The 23,626-nt window shown below is 49.7% G+C and overlaps 1 protein-coding gene and 1 non-coding gene across 2 annotated transcripts in view; both read left to right on the forward strand.

The window, feature by feature from the left end:
* map9 (microtubule-associated protein 9) overlaps nt 1-23,626 on the forward strand; it is a 330,082-nt gene that overhangs the window by 210,381 nt on the left and 96,075 nt on the right. Inside the window, exon 9 of the mRNA XM_070871655.1 lies at nt 22,555-22,634. Within this exon, the coding sequence (XP_070727756.1) occupies nt 22,555-22,634 (80 nt within the window). The remainder of the gene's footprint in view (nt 1-22,554; nt 22,635-23,626) is intronic.
* On the forward strand, nt 10,082-10,154 carry trnak-uuu (transfer RNA lysine (anticodon UUU)). The gene has a single exon. It is a non-coding gene; the product is annotated as a tRNA-Lys (tRNA).

The following is a 23,626-nucleotide window of genomic DNA, read 5'->3' on the forward strand; positions in this document are numbered from 1 at the left end:
CTACAGATGATCACTGCCCCCTCACTGCACCCATTGATGATCAGTGCCCACCTCACTGCACCCATTGATGATCAGTGCTCCTCTCACTGTTCCCCACTGATGATTAGTGCCCCCTCACTGCTCCTACAGATGTTCTGTGCCCCAGTCAATGTTCCCCACTGATGATCAGTGCCCCCCTCACCGTTCCCCACTGACGATCAATGCCCCTCTTACTGCTCCCGACATACGATCAGTGCCCCCCCACTGAAGATCAGTGCCCCTATCACTGTTACCCACAGACCATCAGTGCCCCCTCACTGCTCCCCACTGAAGGTTAGTACACCCCTCACAGCTCCCTACAGATGATCACTGATCCCTACAGACGATCACTGCCCCCCTCACTGCTCCCATTGATGATCAGTGCCCCCCTCACTGCTCCGTGCAGACGATCAGTGGCCCCTCACTGTTCCGCAGTAAAGATCAGTGCCTCCTCACTGCTTCCGACTGAATATCAGTGCCCCCCTCACTGCTTCCTACAGACGACCAGTGCCCCCCTCACTGCTCCGTGCAGACGGTCAATGCCCCCTCGCTGCTCCCTACAGACGACCAGTGCCCCCTCACTGCTTCCTACAGATGATCAGTCCCCCCTCACTGTTCCCCACTGATGATCCGAGCCCCCTCACTGCACCCTGCAGACGATCAGTGCCCCCCTCACTGTTCCCCACAGACCATCAGTGCCCCTCACTGCTCCCGACGGATGATTGGTGTCCCTCTCACTGCTCCCTACTGAAGATCTGTGCCCCCCTCACAGCTCCCCACAGATAATCAATGCCCCCTCACTGCTCCCCACAGACATTCCGTGTCCCCTCACTGTTCCCCACTGAAGATCAGTCTCCCCTCACTGTTCCCCACTGAAGATCAGTCCCCCCTCACTGTTTCCTACAGACGATCAATGCCTCCTTACTGTTTCCTACAGATGATCAATGCCCCCTTACTGCTCCCCACTGATGATCAGTACCCCCGCAGTGCTCCCCACTGATGATCCGAGCCCCCTCACTGCGCCCTGCAGACGATCAGTGCCCCATCACTGTTCCCCACGGAAAATCAGTGACCCTCACTGCTCCCGACAGAAGGTCAATGCCCCCTCACTGCTCCCTACTATTGATCAATGAACCCTCACTGCTCCCGACAGACGATGAGTGCCCCCTCACTGCTCCCTACTATTGATCAATGAACCCTCACTGCTCCCAACAGACGATCAGTGCCCCCCTCACTGCCCACTAAAGATAAGTTGTCCCCCTCACTGCTCACCACTGATGAACCGAGCCGCCTCAATGCTCACCACTGATGATCCGAGCCCCCTCACTGCTCCCTACAAATGATCATTCCCCCCGCTCACTGCTCCCCACTGACCATCAGTGCCCACTCACTGGTCCCTACAGACGATCAGTGCCCCCTCACTGCTCCCCACTGATGATCACTGCCCCCCTCACTGCTCCCTATTGATGATCAGTGCCCCCCTCACTGCACCCATTGATGATCAGTGCCCCCCTCACTGCTCCCTATTGATGATCAGTGCTCCCCTCATTGCTTCCATTGATGATCAGTGCCCCCCTCACTGCTCCCTATTGATGATCAGTGCTCCCCTCATTGCTTCCTTTGATGATCAGTGCCCCCCTCACTGCTCCTCACTGATGAACAGTGCCCCCTCACTGCTCCTACAGATGTTCTGTGCCCCAGTCAATGTTCCCCACTGATGATGAGTGCCCCCCTCACCGTTCCCCACTGACGATCAATGCCCCCCTTACTGCTCCCGACATACGATCAGTGCCCCCCACTGAAGATCAGTGCCCCTATCACTGTTACCCACAGACCATCAGTGCCCCCTCACTGCTCCCCACTAAAGGTCAGTACCCCCCTCACTGCTCCCGACGGATGATCAGTGCCACCCTCACAGCTCCCTACAGATGATCACTGCTCCCTACAGACGATCACTGCCCCCCTCACTGCTCCCATTGATGATCAGTGCCCCCCTCACTGCTTCCTACAGACGACCAGTGCCCCCCTCACTGCTCCGTGCAGACGATCAATGCCCCCTCGCTGCTCCCTATAGTTGATCAGTGCCCCCGCTCACTGCTCACCACTGAGGATCTGCCTCCTCACTGCTCCCTACTGACGATCAGTGCCCCCCCTCTCTGCGTCCTACAGACGATCAGTGCCCCCATCACTGTTTCCTACAGACGATCAGTGCCCCCCTCACTGCGCCCCACTGAAGATGAGTGCCCCCCTTATATCTCCCCACAAACGATCACTGCCTCTTTACTGCTCGCCACTATTGATCAATGCCCCGTCACTGCACCTGACAGACGATCAGTGCTCCCATTGATGATCAGTGCCCCCCTCAGTGCTCCCAATGATGATCAGTGCCCCCCTCATTGCTCCCACTGATGATCAGTGCCCCCCTCACTGCTCCCACTGATGATCACTGCCCCCTCATTGCTCCCCACAGACATTCCATGCCCCCTCACTTCTCCACTGATGCTCAGTGCCCCCTCACTGCTCCCCACTGATGCTCAGTGCCCCCTCACTGCTCCCCACTGATGATCAGTGCCCCCTCACTGCTCCCCACTGAAGATCAGTCCCCCCTCACTGTTCCCCACTGATGATCCGAGCCCCCTCACTGCACCCTGCAGACGATCAGTGCCCCCCTCACTGTTCCCCACAAACCATCAGTGCCCCCTCACTGTTCCCCACAGAAGATCAGTGCCCCTCACTGCTCCCGACGGATGATTGGTGTCCCTCTCACTGCTCCCTACAAATGATCATTCCCCCCGCTCACTGCTCCCCACTGACCATCAGTGCCCCCTCACTGGTCCCTACAGACGATCCGTGCCCCCTCACTGCTTCATGCAAACGATCAGTTCCCCCTCACTGCTCCCCACTGATGATCAGTGCCCCCTCACTGCTCCCTACAGACGATCAGTGCAATCCCCGTCACTGCTCCCTACAGATGATCAGTCCCCCCTCATAGCTTCCCACTGAAGATCACTGACCCCCCACTGAAGATCAGTGTTCCCTCACTGCTCCCCACTGATGATCAGTGCTCCCGCAATGCTCCCCATGGTGATCCGTTGCACCTCACAGTTCCCGCTGAGGATCACTGCCCCCTCACTTGTCCCCACTGATGATCACTGCCCCCCTCACTGCTCCCCAATGATGATCAGTGCCCCCTCACTGTTCCCCATTGATGATCACTGCCCCCCTCACTGTTCCCCATTGATGATCACTGCCCCCCTCACTGCTCCCCATTGATGATCAGTACCCCCTCACTGCTCCCCATTGATAATCAGTGCCCCCTCACTGCTACTATAAACGATCAGTGCTCCGTCACTGTTCCCGACAGATGATCACTGCCCCCCTCACTGCTCCCCATTGATGATCACTGCCCCCCTCACTGTTCCCATTGATGATCACTGCCCCCCTCACTGCTCCCTATTGATGATCAGTGCCCTCTCACTGCACTCATTGATGATCAGTGCCCCTCTCACTACACCCCACTGATGATCAGTGTTCCCCTCATTGCTCCCATTGATGATCAGTGCCCCCTCACTGCACCCATTGATGATCAGTGCCACCCCTCACTGCACCCATTGATCAGTGCCCCCCTCACTGCTCCCCATTGATGATCACTGCCCCCCTCACTGCACCCATTGATGATCACTGCCCCCCTCACTGCACCCATTGATGATCACTGCCCCCCTCACTGCTCCCTATTGATGATCACTGCCCCCCTCACTGCTCCCCATTGATGATCAGTGCCACCCCTCACTGCACCCATTGATGATCACTGCCCTCGCACTGCACCCATTGATGATCACTGCCCTCTCACTGCTCCCTATTGATGATCAGTGCCCCCCTCACTGCTCCCCATTGATGATCAGTGCCCCCTCACTGCTCCCAATGATGATCAGTGCCCCCTTCACTGCTCCCCATTGATGATCAGTGCCCCCCTCACTGTTCCCATTGATGATCAGTGCCCCCCTCACTGTTCCCCATTGATGATCAGTGCCCCCCTCACTGCTCCCCATTGATGATCAGTGCCCCCCCTCACTGCTCCCATTGATGATCAGTGCCCCCTCACTGCTCCCAATGATGATCAGTGCCCCCCTCACTGCTCCCCATTGATGATCAGTGCCCCCCTCACTGCACCCATTGATGATCACTGCCCCCCTCACTGCTCCCTATTGATGATCAGTGCCCTCTCACTGCACCCCACTGATGATCAGTGTTCCCCTCATTGCTCCCATTGATGATCAGTGGCACCCCTCACTGCACCCATTGATCAGTGCCCCCCTCACTGTTCCCCACTGATGATCAGTGCCCCCTCACTGCTGCTCACTGATGATCAGTGCCCCCTCACTGCACCCATTGATGATCAGTGCCCCCCTCACTGCACCCATTGATGATCACTGCCCCCCTCACTGCACCCATTGATGATCAGTGCCCCCCTCACTGCACCCATTGATGATCAGTGCCCCCCTCACTGCACCCATTGATGATCACTGCCCCCCTCACTGCTCCCTATTGATGATCACTGCCCCCCTCACTGCTCCCTATTGATGATCAGTGCTCCCTCACTGCTACTACAGACGATCAGTGCCCCCTTCACTGCTCCCCACTGATGATCAGTGCCAGATGAATACGTGGCTTGAGGAGTGGTGCGAATGGGAGGGATTCAAATTCCTGGGACATTGGAACCGGTTCTGGGGGAGGTGGGACCAATACAAACCGGTCTGCACCTGGGCAGTACGGAACCAATGGCCTCGGGGGAGCGTTTGCTAGTGCTGTTGGGGAGGAGTTAAACTTATATGGCAGGGGGATGGGAACCAATGCAGGGAGACAGAGGGAAGTAGAATGGGGCAGAAGCAAAAGATAGAAAGAAGAAAAGTAGAAGTGGAGGGCAGAGAAACCCAAGGCAAAAAACAAAAAGGGCCGCATTGCAGCAAAATTCTAAGGGGGCAGAGTGTGTTAGAAAGACGAGCCTGAAGGCTCTGTGCCTCAATGCGAGGAGTATTCGGAATCAGGTGGACGAATTAACTGTGCAGATAGCAGTTAACGGATATGATGTAGTTGGCATCATGGAGACATGGCTCCAGGGTGACCAAGGCTGGGAACTGAACATCCAGGGGTATTCAACATTTAGGAAGGATAGACAGAAAGGAAAAGGAGGCGGGGTGGCATTAATGCAATAGTAAGAAGGGACATTAGTTTGGATGATGTGGAATCGTTATGGGTAGAGCTACGGAATACCAAAGGGCAGAAAACGCTAGTGGGAGTTGTGTACAGACCATCAAACAGTAGTAGTGAGGTTGGGTACAGCATCAAACAAGAAATTAGGGATGCATGCAATAAAGGTACAGCAGTTATCATGGGTGACTTTAATCTACATATTGATTGGGCTCACCAAACTGGTAGCAATGCGGTGGAGGAGGATTTCCTGGAATGTATTCTGGATGGTTTTCCCCACCTATATGTCGAGGAACCAACTTGGGAGCTGGCCATCCTAGACTGGGTGATGTGTAATGAGAAAGGACTAATTAGCAATCTTGTTGTGCAAGGCCCCTTGGGGAAGAGTGACCATAACATGGTAGCATTCTTTATTAAGATGGAGTTAATTCAGAAACTAAGGTCCTGAACTTAAGGAAAGGTAACTTCGATTGTTTGAGGCGTGAATTGGCTAGAATAGACTGGCAAATGATACTTAAAGGGTTGATGATGGATAGGCAAACAATTAAAGATCACATGGATGAACTTCAACAATTGTACATCCCTGTCTGGAGTAAAAATAAAACAGGGAAGGTGGCTCAACCGTGGCTAACAAGAGAAATTAAGGATAGTGTTAAATCCAAGGAAGAGGCATATAAATTGGCCAGAAAAAGCAGCAGACCTGAGGACTGGGAGAAATTTAGAATTCAGCAGAGGAGAACAAAGGGTTTAATTAAGAGACGGAAAACAGAGTACAAGAAGAAGCTTGTCGGGAACATAAAAATCGACTCAAAAGCTTCTATAGATATGTGAAGAGAAAAAGATTAGTGAAGACAAACGTAGGTCCCTTGCGGTCGGATTCAGGTGAATTTATAATGGGGAACAAAGAAATGGCAGACCAATTGAACAAATACTTTGGTTCTGTCTTCACGAAGGAAGACACAATTAATCTTCCGGAAGTACTAGGGGACCGAGGGTCGAGTGAGAAGGAGGAACTGAAGGATATCCTTATTAGGCGGGAAATTGTGTTCGGGATATTGATGGGATTGAAGGCCGATAAATCCCCGGGGTGATAGTCTGCATCCCAGAGTACTTAAGGAAGTGGCCCTAGAAATAGTGTATGCATTGTTGATCATTTTCCAACGGTCTATCAACTCTGGGTCAGTTCCTATGGACTGGAGGGTACCTAATGTGACCCCACTTTTTAAAAATGGAGGGAGAGAGAAAGCAGGTAATTATAGACTGGTTAGCCTGACATCAGTCGTGGGGAAAATGTTGGAGTCAATTATTAAGGATGAAATAGCAGCGCATTTGGAAAGCAGTGACAGGATCGGTCCAAGTCAGCATGGATTTATGAAGGGGAAATCATGCTTGACAAATCTTCTGGAATTTTTTGAGGATGTAACTAGTAGAGTGGACAAGGGAGAACCAGTGGATGTGGTGTACTTGGACTTTCAAAAGGCTTTTGACAAGGTCCCTCACAAGAGATTGGTGTGCAAAATTAAAGCACATGGTATTGGGGATAATTTACTGACGTGGATAGTCAACTGATTGGCAGGCAGGAAGCAGAGAGTTGGGATAAACGGGTCCTTTTCAGAATGGCAGGCAGTGACTAGTGGGACCCCAGCTCTTTACAATATACATCAATGATTTAGATGAAGGAATTGAGTGTAATATCTCCACATTTGCAGATGACACTAAACTGGATGGCGGTGTGAGCTGTGAGGGGGACGCTAAGAGGCTGCAGGGTGACTTGGACAGGCTAGGTGAGTGGGCAAATGCATGGCAGATGCAGTATAATGTGGATAAATGTGAGGTTATCCACTTTGGTGGCAAAAACGCAAAAACAGAATATTATCTGACTGCCGGCAGATTAGGAAAAGGTGAGGTGCAACGAGACCTGGGTGTCATGGTTCATCAGTCATTGAAAGTTGGCATACAGGTACAGCAGGCGGTGACGAAGGCAAATGGTATGTTGGCCTTCATAGGTAGGGGATTTGAGTATAGGAGTAGGGAGGTCTTGCTGCTGTTGCACAGGGCCTTGGTGAGGCCTCACCTGGAGTATCGTGTTCAGTTTTGGTCTCCTAATCTGAGGAAGGACGTTCTTGCTATTCAGGGAGTGCAGCGAAGGTTCACCAGATTGATTCCCGGGATGGCTGGACTGACATATGAGGAGAGACTGGATCAACTGGACCTTTATTCACTGGAGTTTAGAAGGATGAGAGGGGATCTCATAGAAACATAAAGATTCTGACGGGACGGGACAGGTTAGATGCTGGTAGAATGTTCCCGATGTTGGGGAAGTCCAAAACCAGGGAACACAGTCTTAGGATAAGGGGTAGACCATTTAGGACTGAGATAAGGAGAAACTGCTTCACTCACTTGTTAACCTGTGGAATTCCCTACTGCCTAGAGTTGTTGATGCCAGTTCATTGGATATATTCAAGAGGGAGTTAGATGTGGCACTTATGGCTAAGGGGATCAAGGGCTATGGAGAGAAAGCAGAAAATGGTTACTGAGGGAATGATCAGCCGCAATGTTATTGAATGGTGGTTCAGCCTCGAAGGAGGGAATGGCCTACTCCTGCACCTATTTTCTATGTTTCACCCTCACTTCTCCCTACAGATGATCAGTGCCCCCTCACTGTTCCCCATTGATGATCAGTGCCCCCTCACTGCTACGAGAGACGATCAGTGCCAGCTCACTGCTCCCTACAGATGATCACTGCCCCTCTCACTGCTCCCCATTGATGATCAGTGCCCCCTTACTGCTCCCTACAGACGGTCAGTGCCCCCCTCACTGCTCCACACTGACTATCAGTGCCAGATAAATACGTGGCTTGAGGAGTGGTGCAAAAGGGAGGGATTCAAATTCCTGGGACATTGGAACTGGTTCTGGGGGAGGTGGGACCAGTACAAACCGGACGGTCTGCACCTGGGCAGGACTTGAACCAATGGCCTAGGTGGAGTGTTTGCTAGTGCTGTTGGTGAGGAGTTAAACTAATATGCAGGGGGATGGGAACCTATGCAAGGAGACAGAGGGAAGTAGAATGGCGGTAGAAGCAAAAGATTGAAAGAAGAAACGTAGAATTGGAGAGCCGAGAAACCTAAGGCAAAAAACAAAAAGAGCCACATTACAGCAAAATTCTAAGGGGGCAGAGTGTGTTAGAAAGTCAAGCCTGAAGGCTCTGTGCCTCAATGCGATGAGTATCCGGTATAAGGTGGACGAATTAACTGTGCAGATATCAGTTAACGGGTATGACATAATTGGCATCACGGAGACATGGCTCCAGGGTGACCAATGCTGGGAACTCAACATCCGGGGATATTCAACATTTAGGAAGGATGGACAGAAAGGAAAAGGAGGTGGGTTGGCATTGCTGGTTAAAGATGAAATTAATGCAATAGTAAGAAAGGGCATTAGCTTGGATGATGTGGAATCGGTGTGGGTGGAGCTACGGAATACCAAAGAGCAGAAAACGCGAGTGGGAGTTGTGTACAGACCACTAAACAGTAGTAGTGAGGTTGGGGACAGCATCAAACCAGAAATTAGGGATGCATGCAATAAAGGTACAGCAGTTATCATGGGTGACTTTAATCTACATATTGATTGGGCTAAACAAACTGGTATCAATGCGATGGAGGACGATTTCCTGGAGTGTATTAGGGATGGTTTTCCCCACCAATATGTCGAGGAACCAACGAGGGAGCTGGCCAGCCTCGACTGGGTGATGTGTAATGAGAAAGGACTAATTAGCAATCTTGTTGTGCGAGGTTCCTTGGGGTAGAGTGACCATAATATAGTAGAATTCTTTATTAAGATGGAGAGTGACACAGTTAATTGAGAAACTAAGGTCCTGAACTTAAGGAAAGGTAACTTCGATGGTTTGAGGCGTGAATTGGCTAGAATAAACTGGCAAATGATACTTAAAGGGTTGACGGTGGATAGGCAATGGCAAACAATTAAAGATCACATGGATGAACTTCAGCAATTGTATATCCCTGTCTGGAGTAAAAATAAAACAGGGAAGGTGGCTCAACAGTGGCTAACAAGAGAAATTAAGGATCGTGTTAAATCCAAGGGGCATATAAATTGGCAGAAAAATCAGCAAACCTGAGGACTGGGAGAAATTTAGAATTCAGCAGAGGAGGACATAAGAATTAGGAACAGGAGTAGGCCATCTAGCCCCTCGAGCCTGCCCCGCCATTCAATAAGATCATGGCTGATCTGGTCGTGGACTCAGCTCCACTTACCCGCCCTCTCCCCGTAACCCTTAATTCTCTTATTGCTTAAAAATCTATCTATCTTTGACTTGAAAACATTCAATGAGCTAGCCTCAACTGCTTCCTTGGGCAGAGAATTCCACAGATTCACAACCCTCTGGGAGAAGAAATTTTTTCTCAACTCGGTTTTAAATTGGCTCCTCCGTATTTTGAGGCTGTGCCCCCTAGTTCTAGTCTCCCCCACCAAGGGAAACAACCTCTCTGCCTTTATCTTGTCTATCCCTTTCATGATTTTAAATGTTTCTATAAGATCACCCCTCATCCTTCTGAACTCCAAGGAGTAAAGACCCAGTCTACTCAATCATAAGGTAACCCCCTCATTTCTGGAATCAGCCTAGTGAATCGTCTCTGTACCCCTTCCAAAGCTAGTATATCCTTCCTTAAGTAAGGTGACCAAAACTGCACGCAGTACTCCAGGTGCGGGCTTACCAATACCTTATATAGTTGCAGCAAGACCTCCCTGCTTTTGTACTCCATCCCTCTCGCAATGAAGGCCAACATTCCATTTACCTTCCTGATTACCTGCTGCACCTGCAAACTAACCTTTTGGAAGAGCCTGGATAGCTCAGTCAGTAGAGCATCAGACTTTTAATCTGAGGGTCCAGGGTTCAAGTTCCTGTTCGGGCGTTCTGTTTAAAGCACAACTTTATCCTCGTGATCCTTCTGTCCTGATGGTTTCCCGGTGCTCGTGCAACACACGCTCACACACAGAGAGAGAGAGAGAGAGAGAGACAGAGACAGAGGCCAACACACGACGTGTCGTACGTATGTACACACACAAGCAATCGTTGTGGGTGGTGTGTGCACGGTAGGACGGTCGGCGCTGGATGTTGTGCCCGGCAAGGTGGAGTACTTTGTAGTCCCAGTTTGGTTCCACCGTTCAGTCACTCGCTCCCTGTCTGGCTGATTTGTTGGCCCCGATTTTCGGTTTCCTAAAAGAGTTTCATGCACAAGGACCCCCAGGTCCCTTTGCACCACAGCATGTTGTAATTTCTCCCATTCAAATAATATTCCCATTTACTGTTTTTTTTCCCAAGGTGGATGACCTCACACTTTCTGACATTGTATTCCATCTGCCAAACCTTAGCCTATTCACTTAACCTATCCAAATCTCCTTGCAGTCTCTCTGAGTCCTCTACACAACCCGCTTTCCCACTAATCTTAGTGTCATCTGCAAATTTTGTTGCACTACACTCTGTCCCCTCTTCTAGGTCATCTATGTATATTGTAAACAGTTGTGGTCCCAGCACTGATCCCTGTGGCACACCACTAACCACTGATTTCCAACCGGAAAAGGACCCATTTATCCCGACTCTCTGCTTTCTGTTCGCCAGCCAATTCTCTATCCATGCTAATACATTTCCTCTGACTCCGCGTACCTTTATCTTCTGTAGTAACCTTTTGTGTGGCACCTTATCGAATGCCTTTTGGAAATCTAAATACACCACATCCATCGGTACACCTCTATCCACCATGCTCGTTATATCCTCAAAGAATTCCAGTAAGTTCGTTAAACATGATTTCCCTTTCATGAATCCATGCTGCATCTGCTTGATTGCACTATTCCTATCCAGATGTCCCGCTATTTCTTCCTTAATGATAGTTTCAAGCATTTTCCCCACTACAGATGTTAAAGGGTTTAATTTAGAGGGAGAAAATAGAGTACGATAAGAAGCTTGCTGGGAACATAAAAACTGACTGCAAAAGCTTCTATAGATATGTGAAGAGAAAAAGATTAGTGAAGACAAACGTAGGTCCCTTGCAGTCGGATTCAGGTAAATTTATAATGGGGAACAAAGAAATGGCAGACCAATTGAACAAATACTTTGGTTCTGTCTTCACGAAGGAAGACACAATGAATCTTCCGGAAGTACTAGGGGACCGAGTGTCGAGTGAGAAGGAGGAACGGAAGGATTATTAGGCGGGAAATTGTGTTAGGGATATTGATGGGATTGAAGGCCGATAAATCTCCGGGGTGATAGTCTGCATCCCAGAGTACTTAAGAAAGTGGCCCTAGAAATAGTGTATGCATTGGTGATCATTTTCCAACAGTCTATCAACTCTGGGTCAGTCCCTATGGACTGGAGGGTAGCTAATATAATACCATGATTTAAAAAAGGAGGGAGTGAGAAAGCAGGTAATTATAGACCGGTTAGCCTGACATCAGTCGTGGGGAAATCGGTGGAATCAATTATTAAGGATAAAATAGCAGCGCATTTGGAAAGCAGTGACAGGATTGGTCCAAGTCACCATGGATTTATGAAGCAGAAATCATGCTTGACAAATCTTCTGGAATTTTTTGGGGCTGTAACTAGTAGAGTGGAGTGAACAAGAGAGAACCAGTGGATGTGATGTATTTGGACTTTCAAAAGGCTATTAACAAGGTCCCTCACAAGAGATTGGTGTGCAAAGTCAAAGCACATGGTATTGGGGGTAATATACTGACGTGGATAGAGAACTGGCTGGCAGACAGGAAGCAGAGAGTCAGGATAAACGGGTCCTTTTCAGAATGGCAGGCAGTGACTAATGGAGTGCCGCAGGGCTCCGTGCTGGGACCCCAGCTCTTTACAATATACATCAATGATTTAGATGAAGGAATTGAGTGCACTATCTCCAAGTTTGCAGATGACACTAAACTGGGTGGCGGTGTGAGCTGTAAAGGGGACGCTGAGAGGCTGCAGGGTGACTTGGACAGGTTAGGTGTGTGGGCAAATGCATGGTCGATGCAGTATAATGTGAATAAATGTGAGGTTATCCACTTTGGGGGCAAAAACGTGAAGACAGAATATGATTTGAATAGCAGCAGATTAGGAAAAGGGGAGGTGCAACGAGACCTGATGTCATGGTTCATCAGTCATTGAAAGTTGGCATACAGGTACAGCAGGCGGTGACGAAGGCAAATGGTATGTTGGCCTTCATAGCAAGGGGATTTGAGTATAGGAGCAGGGAGGTCTTACTGTAGTTGTACAGGGCCTTGGTGAGGCCTCACCTGGAATATTGTGTTCAGTTTTGGTCTCCTAATCTGAGGAAGGACGTTCTTGCTATTCAGGGAGTGCAGCGAAGGTTCACAAGACTGATTCCCGGGATGGCTGGACTGACATATGAGGAGAGACTGGATCAACTGGGCCTTTATACATTGGAGTTTAGAAGGATGAGAGGGGATCTCATAGAAACATACAAGATTCTGACGAGACGGGACAGGTTAGATGCGGGTAGAGTGTTCCCGATGTTGGGGAATTCCAGAACCAGGGGACACTGTCTTCGGATAAGGGGTAGGCCATTTAGGACTGAGATGAGGAGAAACTTCTTCACTCACTTGTTAACCTGTGGAATTTCCTGCCGCAGAGAGCTGTTGATGCCAGTTCATTGGATATATTCAAGAGGGAGTTAGATGTGACCCTTATGGCTAAGGGGATCAAGGGGTATGGAGAGAAAGCAGAAAAGGGGTACTGAGGGAATGATCAGCCATGATCTTATTGAATGGTGGTGCAGGCACGAAGGGCCGAATGGCCTACTCCTGCACCTATTTTCTATGTTTCTATATTTCACTCTCGCTGCTCCCTACAGACGGTCAGTGCCCCCCTCACTGCTCCCCACTGATGATCAGTGCCCCCTCACTGCTCCCCACTGATGATCAGTGCCACCCTCACTGCTCCCACTCATGACCAGTGCCCCCTCACTGCTCCCTACAGACGTTCAGTGCCCCCCTCACTGCTCCCCACTGCAGATCAGTGCCCCCTCACTGTTCCCTACAGATGGTGTGCCTCCCTCACTGCTCCCTACAGATGATTAGTGCCCCCCTCACTGCTCCCCAGTGCAGATCAGTGCCCCCTCACTGTTCCCTAGAGACGATCAGTGCCCCCTCACTGCTCCCTACAGATGATCAGTGCTCCCCCCACTGCTCCATACAGATGATCAGTGCCCCCTCATTGCTCCCCACTGATGATCAGTGCCCCCTCACTGTTCCCTAGAGACAATCAGTGCCCACTCACTGCTCTCTACAGATGATCAGTGCCCCCTCACTGCTCCCCACTGATGATCAGTGCCCCCTCACTGTTCCCTAGAGACGATCAGTGCCCCCTCACAGCTCCCCACTGCAGATCAGTGATCACTGCAGGTCTCTCTCCCTCCCCTAATATGTCCTTACTATACAGTGTAAATGAACACAAGGCCCACACTTGAGAGAAGGTCACTCTGTGACCAGTAACCTTTACTAACCAGCACTGAAGTAATGAAAGTGGGTAGAGCTTCCACTTTTGTACCTGAAAGTCCAGGTTAGGACTGTCTCGGACAAGTTCACCACCTAGTGGTCAATGTTCTCAGTGTACAACTTCGGTCAGTTTATACATGGGTTACAATGACAGTTAAATACATGACATCACTTCTCCCCCCCACCCCCCTCCCCAAAGTCTTATTGGGATCACAGGTTAAGTCTCTCTGGTGGTTTACGCTCCCTTGTCGAGCGCATGAGTTGGGGCTCCGGTCGTTGGGCGCTGGCCTGAGTGTCTGCTGTTTGCGGTGCCTCAGGCCTGTCCGGACTGCCCACAGTGACTGGGCTCTTCTCCACTTGGTTCCGATGTTCGGTCACCTGTGGTGGAGTAAACTCGACATCGTGTTCTTCCTCTGCTTCTTCTATGGGGTTGCTGAACCTCCTTTTTGTTTGAGCCACGTGTTTGCGGCAGATTTGTCCATTGGTAAGTTTAACTACCAGAATCCTATTCCCCTCTTTGGCAATCACAGTGCCTGCGAGCCATTTAGGCCCTGCAGCATAGTTGAGGACAAAGACAGGGTCATTGACATCAATACATCGCGCCCTCGCATTCCAGTCATGGTAGTCACATTGTGACTGGCGCCTGCTCTCAACAATTTCTTTCATGGTGGGGTGTATGAGGGATTACCTGGTTTTGAGCGTCCTTTTCATTAGCAGCTCTGCGGGTGGGACCCCTGTGAGCGAGTGTGGTCTGGATCTATTGGCTAACAGGAGGCGTGATAAGTGGCTTTGTAGGGACCCCCCCTTGGATTCTGAGCATCCCCTGTTTGATTATCTGCACTGCTCGTTCCACCTGGCCATTTGAGGCCGGCTCGAACGGTGCCATTCTGACATGGTTGATTCCATTGCCTGCCATGAAGTCCTGGAATTCAATGCGTGTAAAGCACGGGCCATTGTCGCTGACCAAGACGTCCGGTAGACCATGGGCGGTGAATATTGCCCGTAGACCTTCTACCGTGGCAGAGGATGTGCTTGAATTGAGAATGTCACACTTGATCCATTTGGTCGACTACAACCAAAAATATTTTTCCCATGAAAGGACCTGCGTAGTCCACATGGATGTGTGACCATGGCTTGGCAGGCCAGGACCAGGGGCTAAGGGGGGCTTCCCTGGGCGCATTGCCCAGCTGCGCACACGTGTTGCACCTGCGAACACAAAGTTCCAGGTCTGCATCTATCCCTAGCCACCAAACATATGACCTGGCAATTGCTTTCATCATGACAATGCCCGGGTGCTCATTGTGGAGTTCTCTGGTGAACATCTCTCTGCCCATCTGGGGCTTGACTACTCGGTTTCCCCATAGTAGGCAATCGGCCTAAATCGAGAGTTCATCCTTGCACCTGTGAAATGGTTTGAATTCCTCAGGGCATGCCCCATACGTGGCTGCCCAGTCCCCATTCAGGACACATTTCTTGACTAAAGACAGTAGCAGGTCTCTATTTGTCCAGACTTTGATCTGACGGGCTGTCACGGGTGAGCCTTCGCTTTCAAAAGCTTCAACAGCCATGACCATGAAATAATTTTGGCCTCCTGGCCTTGGATGCCCACAACTTGTCGAACTGTTTGATACTCATCAGGGACTGGCTGGCCCCTGTGTCGAGCTCCATTGATACTGGGATGCCATTGAGGAGCACTTTCATCGTTATCGGTGGCGTCCTGGTGTATGAACTGTATATGTGCTCCACATGAACTCGCTGAACTTCAGCTTCCAGTGATTTCCCCCGGTGTCCATTTGGCCTTGTAGAGCTTATATCGGGCCCGTCCTCCTCGTACATCAACCTGGCTGCAGGCTTCCTGTGCATTCGCGCCAAGCGACCGCTGACGTTGCAGTTTCTGCAGGTATATTGCTGATACCTGCAAGCTCTGGCTGTGTGTTTGCCTCCACATCTCCAACATGAACCGTTGTTGGAAACAAAAGGTCCATTACCAGTCGATCGTCCCTGACTGTCTCTGTAACTGTCCTTAAGCGCACCATTGACAGGTGTTGATGACCCCATTACTGGCCGCATTGTCCCTTGCGATGGCATGAATTGCCGTTCAGCTAGCAATTGTCTCTGTTAAATTCCCCCTTTGGGTTCGACTACATGCTCGGGCATGTCCGATTGCACCTGTCTGCCTGGAGAACTGTGTGCCGAGTTAACAATGTTGATTCCTTGTCCATTTGCTGCATTTAAACCAAGATTTTTGGCAAACATCATTCTGGTCTCTTCCTCCCCTGAGATAAATGTCTGGGCCATCAAAGCGCCGCTGCGTGTAAAACTGGTGTCTCGCCATGTGCATGCTGCTCGCCGGTTTATAGTGTTCCCCGATCAACTTACTGAGCTCTTCAAAAGTCTTGTCCGCCGGCTTCTCTGGCGCTAGAAGGTACTTCATCAGGGAGTGCGTCCAGAATCCACAAACCGTCAGGAGATGAGCCCTGCGTTTGTCGGCCGAATCCTGTCCCAGCCATTCCTTCGTGATGAAACTTTGCTGTAGTCTCTCAATAAAATCATCCCAATCATCACCAACTCATCTGTGCTGCTCGTGGTCATGCTCGCGTGGTTTAAATCCCAGTTTCTCGTCGCCACTGTTAAGTCCTTACTATACAGTATAAATGCACACAAGGCCCATACTTGAAAAAAGATCACTCTGTGACCAGTAACCTTTATTAGCCAGCACTGAAGTGATGAAGGTGGGTGGAGCTTCCCCTTTTATACTTAAAGTCTAGCTCAGGAATGTCTCCCACAAGTTCACCACCTAGTGATCAATGTTCTCTCAGTGTACAACTTAGGTCATTTTATACATGGGTTACAATGACAGTTAAATACATGACAAGTGACACCTCACTGTTCCCCACTGATGATCAGTCCCTCTTCACTGTTTCCTACAAACAATCAAAGTGCCTTCACTGCTCCCTACAGACAATCAGTGCCCCCCGCACTGCTCCCCACTGATGATCAGTGCCTTCCTCACAGTTTTCGCTGAGGATCACTGTCCCCTCACTTCTCCCCACTGATGATCTGTGCCCCCCTCACTGCTCCGTACAGACGATCACTGTCCCTCTCACTGCACCCCACTGACGATCAGTGCTCCCCTCAATGCTCCGTGCAGATGATCAGTGCCCCCTCACTGCTCCCCACTGATGAACAGTGTCCCCTCACAGCTTCCCACTGAAGATCAGTGCCCCCTCACTGCTCCCCACTAAAGATCAGTGCCCCTCTCACTGCTTCCCACTAAAGATCAGTGCCCCCCTCACTGCTTCCCACTAAAGATCAGTGCTCCCCTCACTGCTTCCCACTAAAGATCAGTGCCCCCTCATTGCTCCCCACTAAAGATCAGTGCCCCCCTCACTGCTCCCCACTAAAGATCAGTGCCCCCTCACTGCTTCCCACTGAAGATCAGTGCCCCCCCCACTGCTCCCCACTAAAGATCAGTGCCGCTCACTGCTCCCCACTAAAGATCAGTGCCCCCTCACTACTCCCCACTAAAGATCAGTGCCCCCCTCTCTGCTCTCTGCAGACGATCAGTGCCTCCACACTGCTCCCCACTGACGATCAGTGCGCCCCTCACTGCTCTCGACAGACGATCAATGCCCTCTCACTGCTCCCCACTGACGATCAGTGCCCACCTCATTGCTCTCGACAGACGATCAATGCCCCCTCACTGCTCCCCATTAATGATCAATGGCCCCCTCTCTGCTCCCACTGATGATCAGTGTCCCCCTCACTGCTTTCTACAGATGAACCGTGCCCCCTCACTGCTCCCCACTAAAGATAAGTGCCCCCCTCACTGCTCCCAATGATGATCTGTGCCCCCTTACTGCACCCCACTGATGCTCAGTGCCCCCTCACTGCTCCCTACAGATGATCCCTGCCCCCTCACTGTTCCCTACGGACTATCAGAGCCACCCTCACTGCTCCCCATTAAAGATCAGTGCCCCCTCGCTGCTCCGTACAGACGATCAGAGCCCCCCTCACTGCTCCCCACTGATGATCCGTGCCCCCTCACTGCACTCCACTGAGGATCATTGTTCCCTGCAGACGATCTGTGCCCCCTCACTGCTCCCTACAGATGATTAGTTCCACACCCCCCTCAGGGCTTCGTGCAAATGATCAGTGTCCCCTCACTGCTCCCCACAGACGATCATTGCCCCAGTCACTGCTTCCAACTGATGATCAGTGCCCCCCTCACTTCTCCCTACATACGATCATTGCGGAGCAGTGTGAGGGGCATTAATTCTCTATAGGGATCAGTGGGGATTAAGAGGGGGCAAAGACCATCTGTTGATAACAGTTATGGTGTAAGCACTGATCGTCTTTCGGGAGCGGTGAAGTGGGATGGGGAGGTGAAACTGATCATCCTTGTAGAGTAATGTGGGGGCGGGACACTGATCATTTTGGGGAGCAGTGACGGGGGGAGCACTGATCATCTGTAGCGAGGCTTGAGAACGGCACAAATTGTCTGTAGGGAGCAGTGAGTTGGCACTGATCATCAATGGGGAGTAATGAGGGGACACTGATCATCAATGGGGAGCAGTGAGAGGGCACTGATCATCAAGGGGAGAGGTGAATGGGGCAATGCTCCCCATCAATGATCAGTGCTTCCCCTCACTGTTCCCCACTGATAATCGTTGATTTTTCTCCGACTGCTTCTTGCAGTGGTCTCGCACAAAGATCCTCGCTGATCAGTGAGAATATGGATAGTTAGACTTGTATTGCATCTCTTGAAACTCCCTTCATTTTTAGTTTGTATGAAGAACATGGGGCTAGAAACCCCACTTTTTTTGCATACTTAACATCCACTTAACACCCATTTTACCACTGAAATGACATTTAACGCCCATATATTGCCCATTTTGGCACAAAATGGAAACTGACGGGCATTTTTAGGAAACTTATCGCCGAGCGTTACTTTCCTCATGTACTTAACGCCGAGATTCAATGTTAGCGCCCGCCCAGTTTTCTTTGTCGTAAAGAGCATATTTACTGAAACTAATGGCCATGAGATCGCCCAGCGTCAATTTCATTACCTTGCCCACAATATCGCTCACCCAAGAAACCACCCAGAAAAAGTGGAACTAATCACATGTCGCATCCTTTAAAAGGCTGCTGTGCTTCAACCTTCACGGAGTTTGGATATGCTCTGCAGGTTGGAGTTGATGTGAATATCTCTAAAAACATCTTGACCACACTGTGACCGATTGGAATTGAAGAGGTGTCTTTGTCGGGGCATTCCTTGTTTGTGAGCAATCAGTGGAAAACAGAGAACTACTGCAATGGGGCCTGTCCTTTCTCACCCTCTCTTGGTGACCAATTACATGCAGCAGACTCAACCTCGCCAAAGAAACGCTCCACTGCATTATGTGCCCAATGTAAGACTGATGAGGAGAACTAGACGTTACGCCCCCTGCAAGTACAAGGAGAAGCATCCTTACCTCGACTTGCCCGACACCACCTGCCTTCGGAGACTGCGCTTCCACAAAGAAGTTATCACTGAGGTATGCCAGATGATAAGGGCAGATCTACAGCCTGCCAGCACCATCAGTACTGCACTGTCTGTCAAAGTCACCGCGGCACTGTCGTTCTATGCCTCGGGTTCTTTTCAGGCCACAGCTGGAGACATTTGCGGACTTTCTCAGCATGCCATACATCGCTGCATTAGACAGGTCACTGAAGCCCTGTACACACGCAGGAGGGACTTGATCAGCTTCCCTATGACCAGGGAGGCACAGAGTGAGAGGGCTCTAGGATTTTCCAGAATTGCAAACTTCCCCAAGGCGCAGGGAGCAATAGACTGTATGCACATCGCGATACGGGCACCTTTTCAGTATGCAGAGGTTTTCAGTAACCGCAAGGGATTCCACTCCCTGAATGTCCAACTGGTTGTCGACCACCAACAAATTATACTGGCAGTGAATGCTCAATTTCCGGGCAGCATCCATGATGCTCACATCCTGCGTGAGAGCACTGTATCTGACTTGTTTAACAATCAGCCACAAGGTCAATGCTGGATGCTTGGTGACAAAGGATAGGGCCTCGCCACCAGGCTGATGACCCCCCTGCGTGACACCCACACCGAAGCCAAGAGGTGATACAATGAGAGCCACAGAGCAACTCGCAATATTGTGGAGAAAACCATTGGGAGTGCTTAAGCAGCGCTTCAGATGCCTGGACCATTCAGGTGGCGAGCTCCAATACCACAATACCGCAAATAGCTCAATTCGTGGTGGTGTGCTCCATGCTGCACAACTTGACTATCAGGAGGGGACAAGAATTGCCTGATGAGTCTGACAGTCCACCTCACCAGAGAGAGGATGAGGAGGACGACGCTGACATCGGCCCAGACAATCAGGCTGACACTGAAGCCATGCCCCCTCCCCCCTGTAAACAGCATGAAAGGGACCGTGGTGGCATGATAGCTGCAAGAGCCTTATGTCAGGAGCTCATCAATGAATGTTATTTACAAGGCTGACACACTGCTGGGTGTGCAGGTAATACGTCAATGGTGTGCATCACCTTGGTGACAGTTAATTTAAGTTGATTGAAGTTAAGTGTCATTATACCCTTTGATAAGGAATCACCAGCATGTAACGGTGCAGCTATCTGAGCCAATGCACTACAAGGTTTTGTTAAATAAAAAACATTTAAACCGAACATTAGTCTGAAATCAGCATTTCTGTACAAACCAACCCTCCACCCCCCCCACCCCCCCCCCCCCCACAACCTTGCTTCTCCTACCCATCTCTACCCCTTCCCCTCCTGACTCCAAACCGCCTAGCCGAGGAGCTCCTCAGGCGATGCTTCATTGAGGCTGGGGGGGGGGACAACGGGTGACAGCCGAAATGCTGCTTGGACGGATACGGGAGAGGATGGTCCCGAGGTGGAATGTGCTCCGAGCCAGAAGCAAGATGTTGTTGCTGGCTCTCGTGTGGTTGGCAATGGGGGTGCGGCACCTTGGGATGCTGTGCTGTGCTCCGAGACCACTGGGAGCCCTCTGCCACCAGTGTTCATGGCTACCAGCTCCAGGTCCTCATCCATCCCTTTCATGTTATATCTTATTTGTTGGACAAAAACTCAGTGCCAACTATGTTCTTGGTGCTTAGTAGGCTTTTTGCTACTGGTGAATCTCCCTCGTGATCCCACAACAGCCAGACAAGCACACACCACAGCCACACACGCCTTCAGTGCCTCTCTCTCTCTCCTCTTCTGCGCAAGTCATGATGACCCTTGACCACCTGAATCGCGGGAATAGAGCGTTGCCATGCCGTTGCTAAAGACAGCCATACTTTACGGCAGAAGGTCAAAAAATTTTCATGTCGCTCGCGGTAACGCCAATTTTCAAAAATGGAGACTAGGTGCTTTGAGATTGGGCGAGAAGCCAGCGATCTTAAAACCCTTTTTTACTGCCCACCGCCGGAAATAACGCCCATTTTTGGGCGATAAGCCCAAATGTGGAGGTTCTAGACCATAGAAACAAATATTTTGGGCTGTTATTGTTGCAAGATATTGTCGGGTATGTCATGTGCCATAATTTTACGTGATCCACGGTTGGTGTGTGTGCATCTGTGAGAGATATTGCCTGAAGAATTTCCCATTACACCAGAGCTGCTAGATAACGAACAATCTTTATTATAGTATTCACATTTTGCTAATTTGATATATTTCCTGTTGATATCCAGAAGCACTGAAATTGTCCTCATAATTTTCAAACATTCAAAAAATGTTTATGCACTGTTAAGTATATTTGATAAAGGAATACTGCTCTGTCTAGAAACTGAGGGGCCGAAATTGGTCCACGCACGCACCCTGTTTCAATGGTTTTTACCGCAGCTGTGGTTGAGGTCGTCTCTTGAGTGAAATTCCGATCTTTGCTGTTTTTTTTAAATTTAGATGCGGAGGTCGCTCTTAATGGGGGCGGTGACTACACTTGAGGGGCGGATACGTGGCGTTGGCAACAACTGAGGGGTCGAAGTTGGGAGGGGGGGTGATTGTGGAGTGACCACCGCGATGACATCGTCATGGCACCACGTAACCACGGCTCTCCCCTTCACTTAAAGGGGAGAGCATTCGCGATTTTAAAACTTCCGTCCACTGGGCCACCAGGGAGGGTTTCGGCCGGGCCAGATGGGGTGCCAGGCTGCCTATTGGCAGCCCGGCCGAACCCGGGGGAATAATTGTCAGGCCAACATGGCAGTTGGACAACAAAAATGAAAACATGGCGGCAGTGCATCCTCCCCTTAAAGGAAGTCGCACCGCCGCTGCAGAGGCCACAAACTCACTGGACCACTGGGAAAAAACTGCTTTTGGCACTGCCAGGCGGGTCGAATATTTTCAGAGCAGAATTTTGCCGTCTGGTGGGTGGGTGTGGGGGGGGGGGATAGATCGGTGATGACGCACTTAACATGGATCAGCAGCAGCGCAGCCAGAGGCAGAGGGGTGATTGGGGGACCGCCGGGAAACCTTGAAAGGGCAATTGGGCTATCAGTAGCCATTCCACGAAAAGTCAGCAGCCACTCCACTCCGCAGCGTGGCTGCCGATTTGCGATGGTAACAAGCCTTGAGGAGAGGGGCAATTTTGGCCTCTGAGACTTTACAGCTACAAAATCTATTTTAGATCTATTATTTTATGCTTGACTAAGCAACAGATAATTCAAATGATTGTTCAAGTCAAATGTCCATTTGATGTCATATCTCCTTATAGTTGTACATTTATGTTTATTCCAAGGTAATAAATAAAGCTGCTTTAGAAATAAAATTGTTTACTCTTGAATGTGACAGGCAAAAGGTCAAGCTAAGATGATACAGAATGGAAGCGAGAGTCAAAAGGCAGAATCATCTGGAAAATCAATAAGTAATAGGTAATGAAACTATATCATGTTCATGCTTCAGGAAAAATGTGTATTATTTACAGTCATTTTATGGCAAAATCTACTTATTCACATGAGCTTTGCTATACTTCAAACAGCTAACCACAGACAGGAATATGGCTTTATATGTGTTGGGATAGCTGCAGACTAGTATTTTCTAATATCTATATTCGAAGTGAAAATAGACATTTTTTTAGTATCAGTCTATCCTTTAAACTGTCTATAAGTAGAAACATTGACAATGTTCTAACATACGTTCTGTGGAACTACTGTCAGTTTCGTGCCTATGCTGTAATCAATTTATCTATATATAATTTAACTGTCTGCATATAGGCTGTCACATATTAATTAAAAAGCGTGGCAAATTAAATCAATCTACCATGATTTCTAATTTGCTCGAATAAGCAATTTAACTATTGAAATATAGTTTTGGAGAGATCCCACAAAAACGCAGCAATCACAATGCTCAAACTATATTTTCAAATTAGTTTCAGCTGGCATCATAGTTTCATAGAGTGTCAGAATGCAATAACACAGAAACGGGCCATTCAGCCTCTGAAGTCTGCACTGGCCTATTTCTGCGCATTAGCCATCTGATGTAATCCACTCTACTGCTTGCTTTCTGTAGCCTTTAATATTGCACTTTGTTCTTTGAGGAGGTGATAGATATGGTGAATCGGAGAAATGCAGTGGTGTACCTGGACTTTCAGGCTAGTATGGTACCAAACAGGTGATTTCAGGAGAAGATTAATGGATCTGAAATTAGAAGAAAGATGGTAAATTGGATTAAAAACTGCTTACAAGGAAGAAAACAGAGAGTTAGAATGAAGAGTGGTTTCTCAGAGTGGTTGGCAGTTCCCACAGGGTTACATGCTGGGACCATGTCCATTCACTGACTTGGAGTGAGTGATGTCCATATTCGCAAATGATACTAAACCAAGAGGCATGTTAAATTATTCTGAGGACTATAGAATCTGCAAGGG

Source organism: Pristiophorus japonicus, chromosome 2 (assembly GCF_044704955.1).
Source record: "Pristiophorus japonicus isolate sPriJap1 chromosome 2, sPriJap1.hap1, whole genome shotgun sequence".
NCBI lineage: Eukaryota > Metazoa > Chordata > Chondrichthyes > Pristiophoridae > Pristiophorus > Pristiophorus japonicus.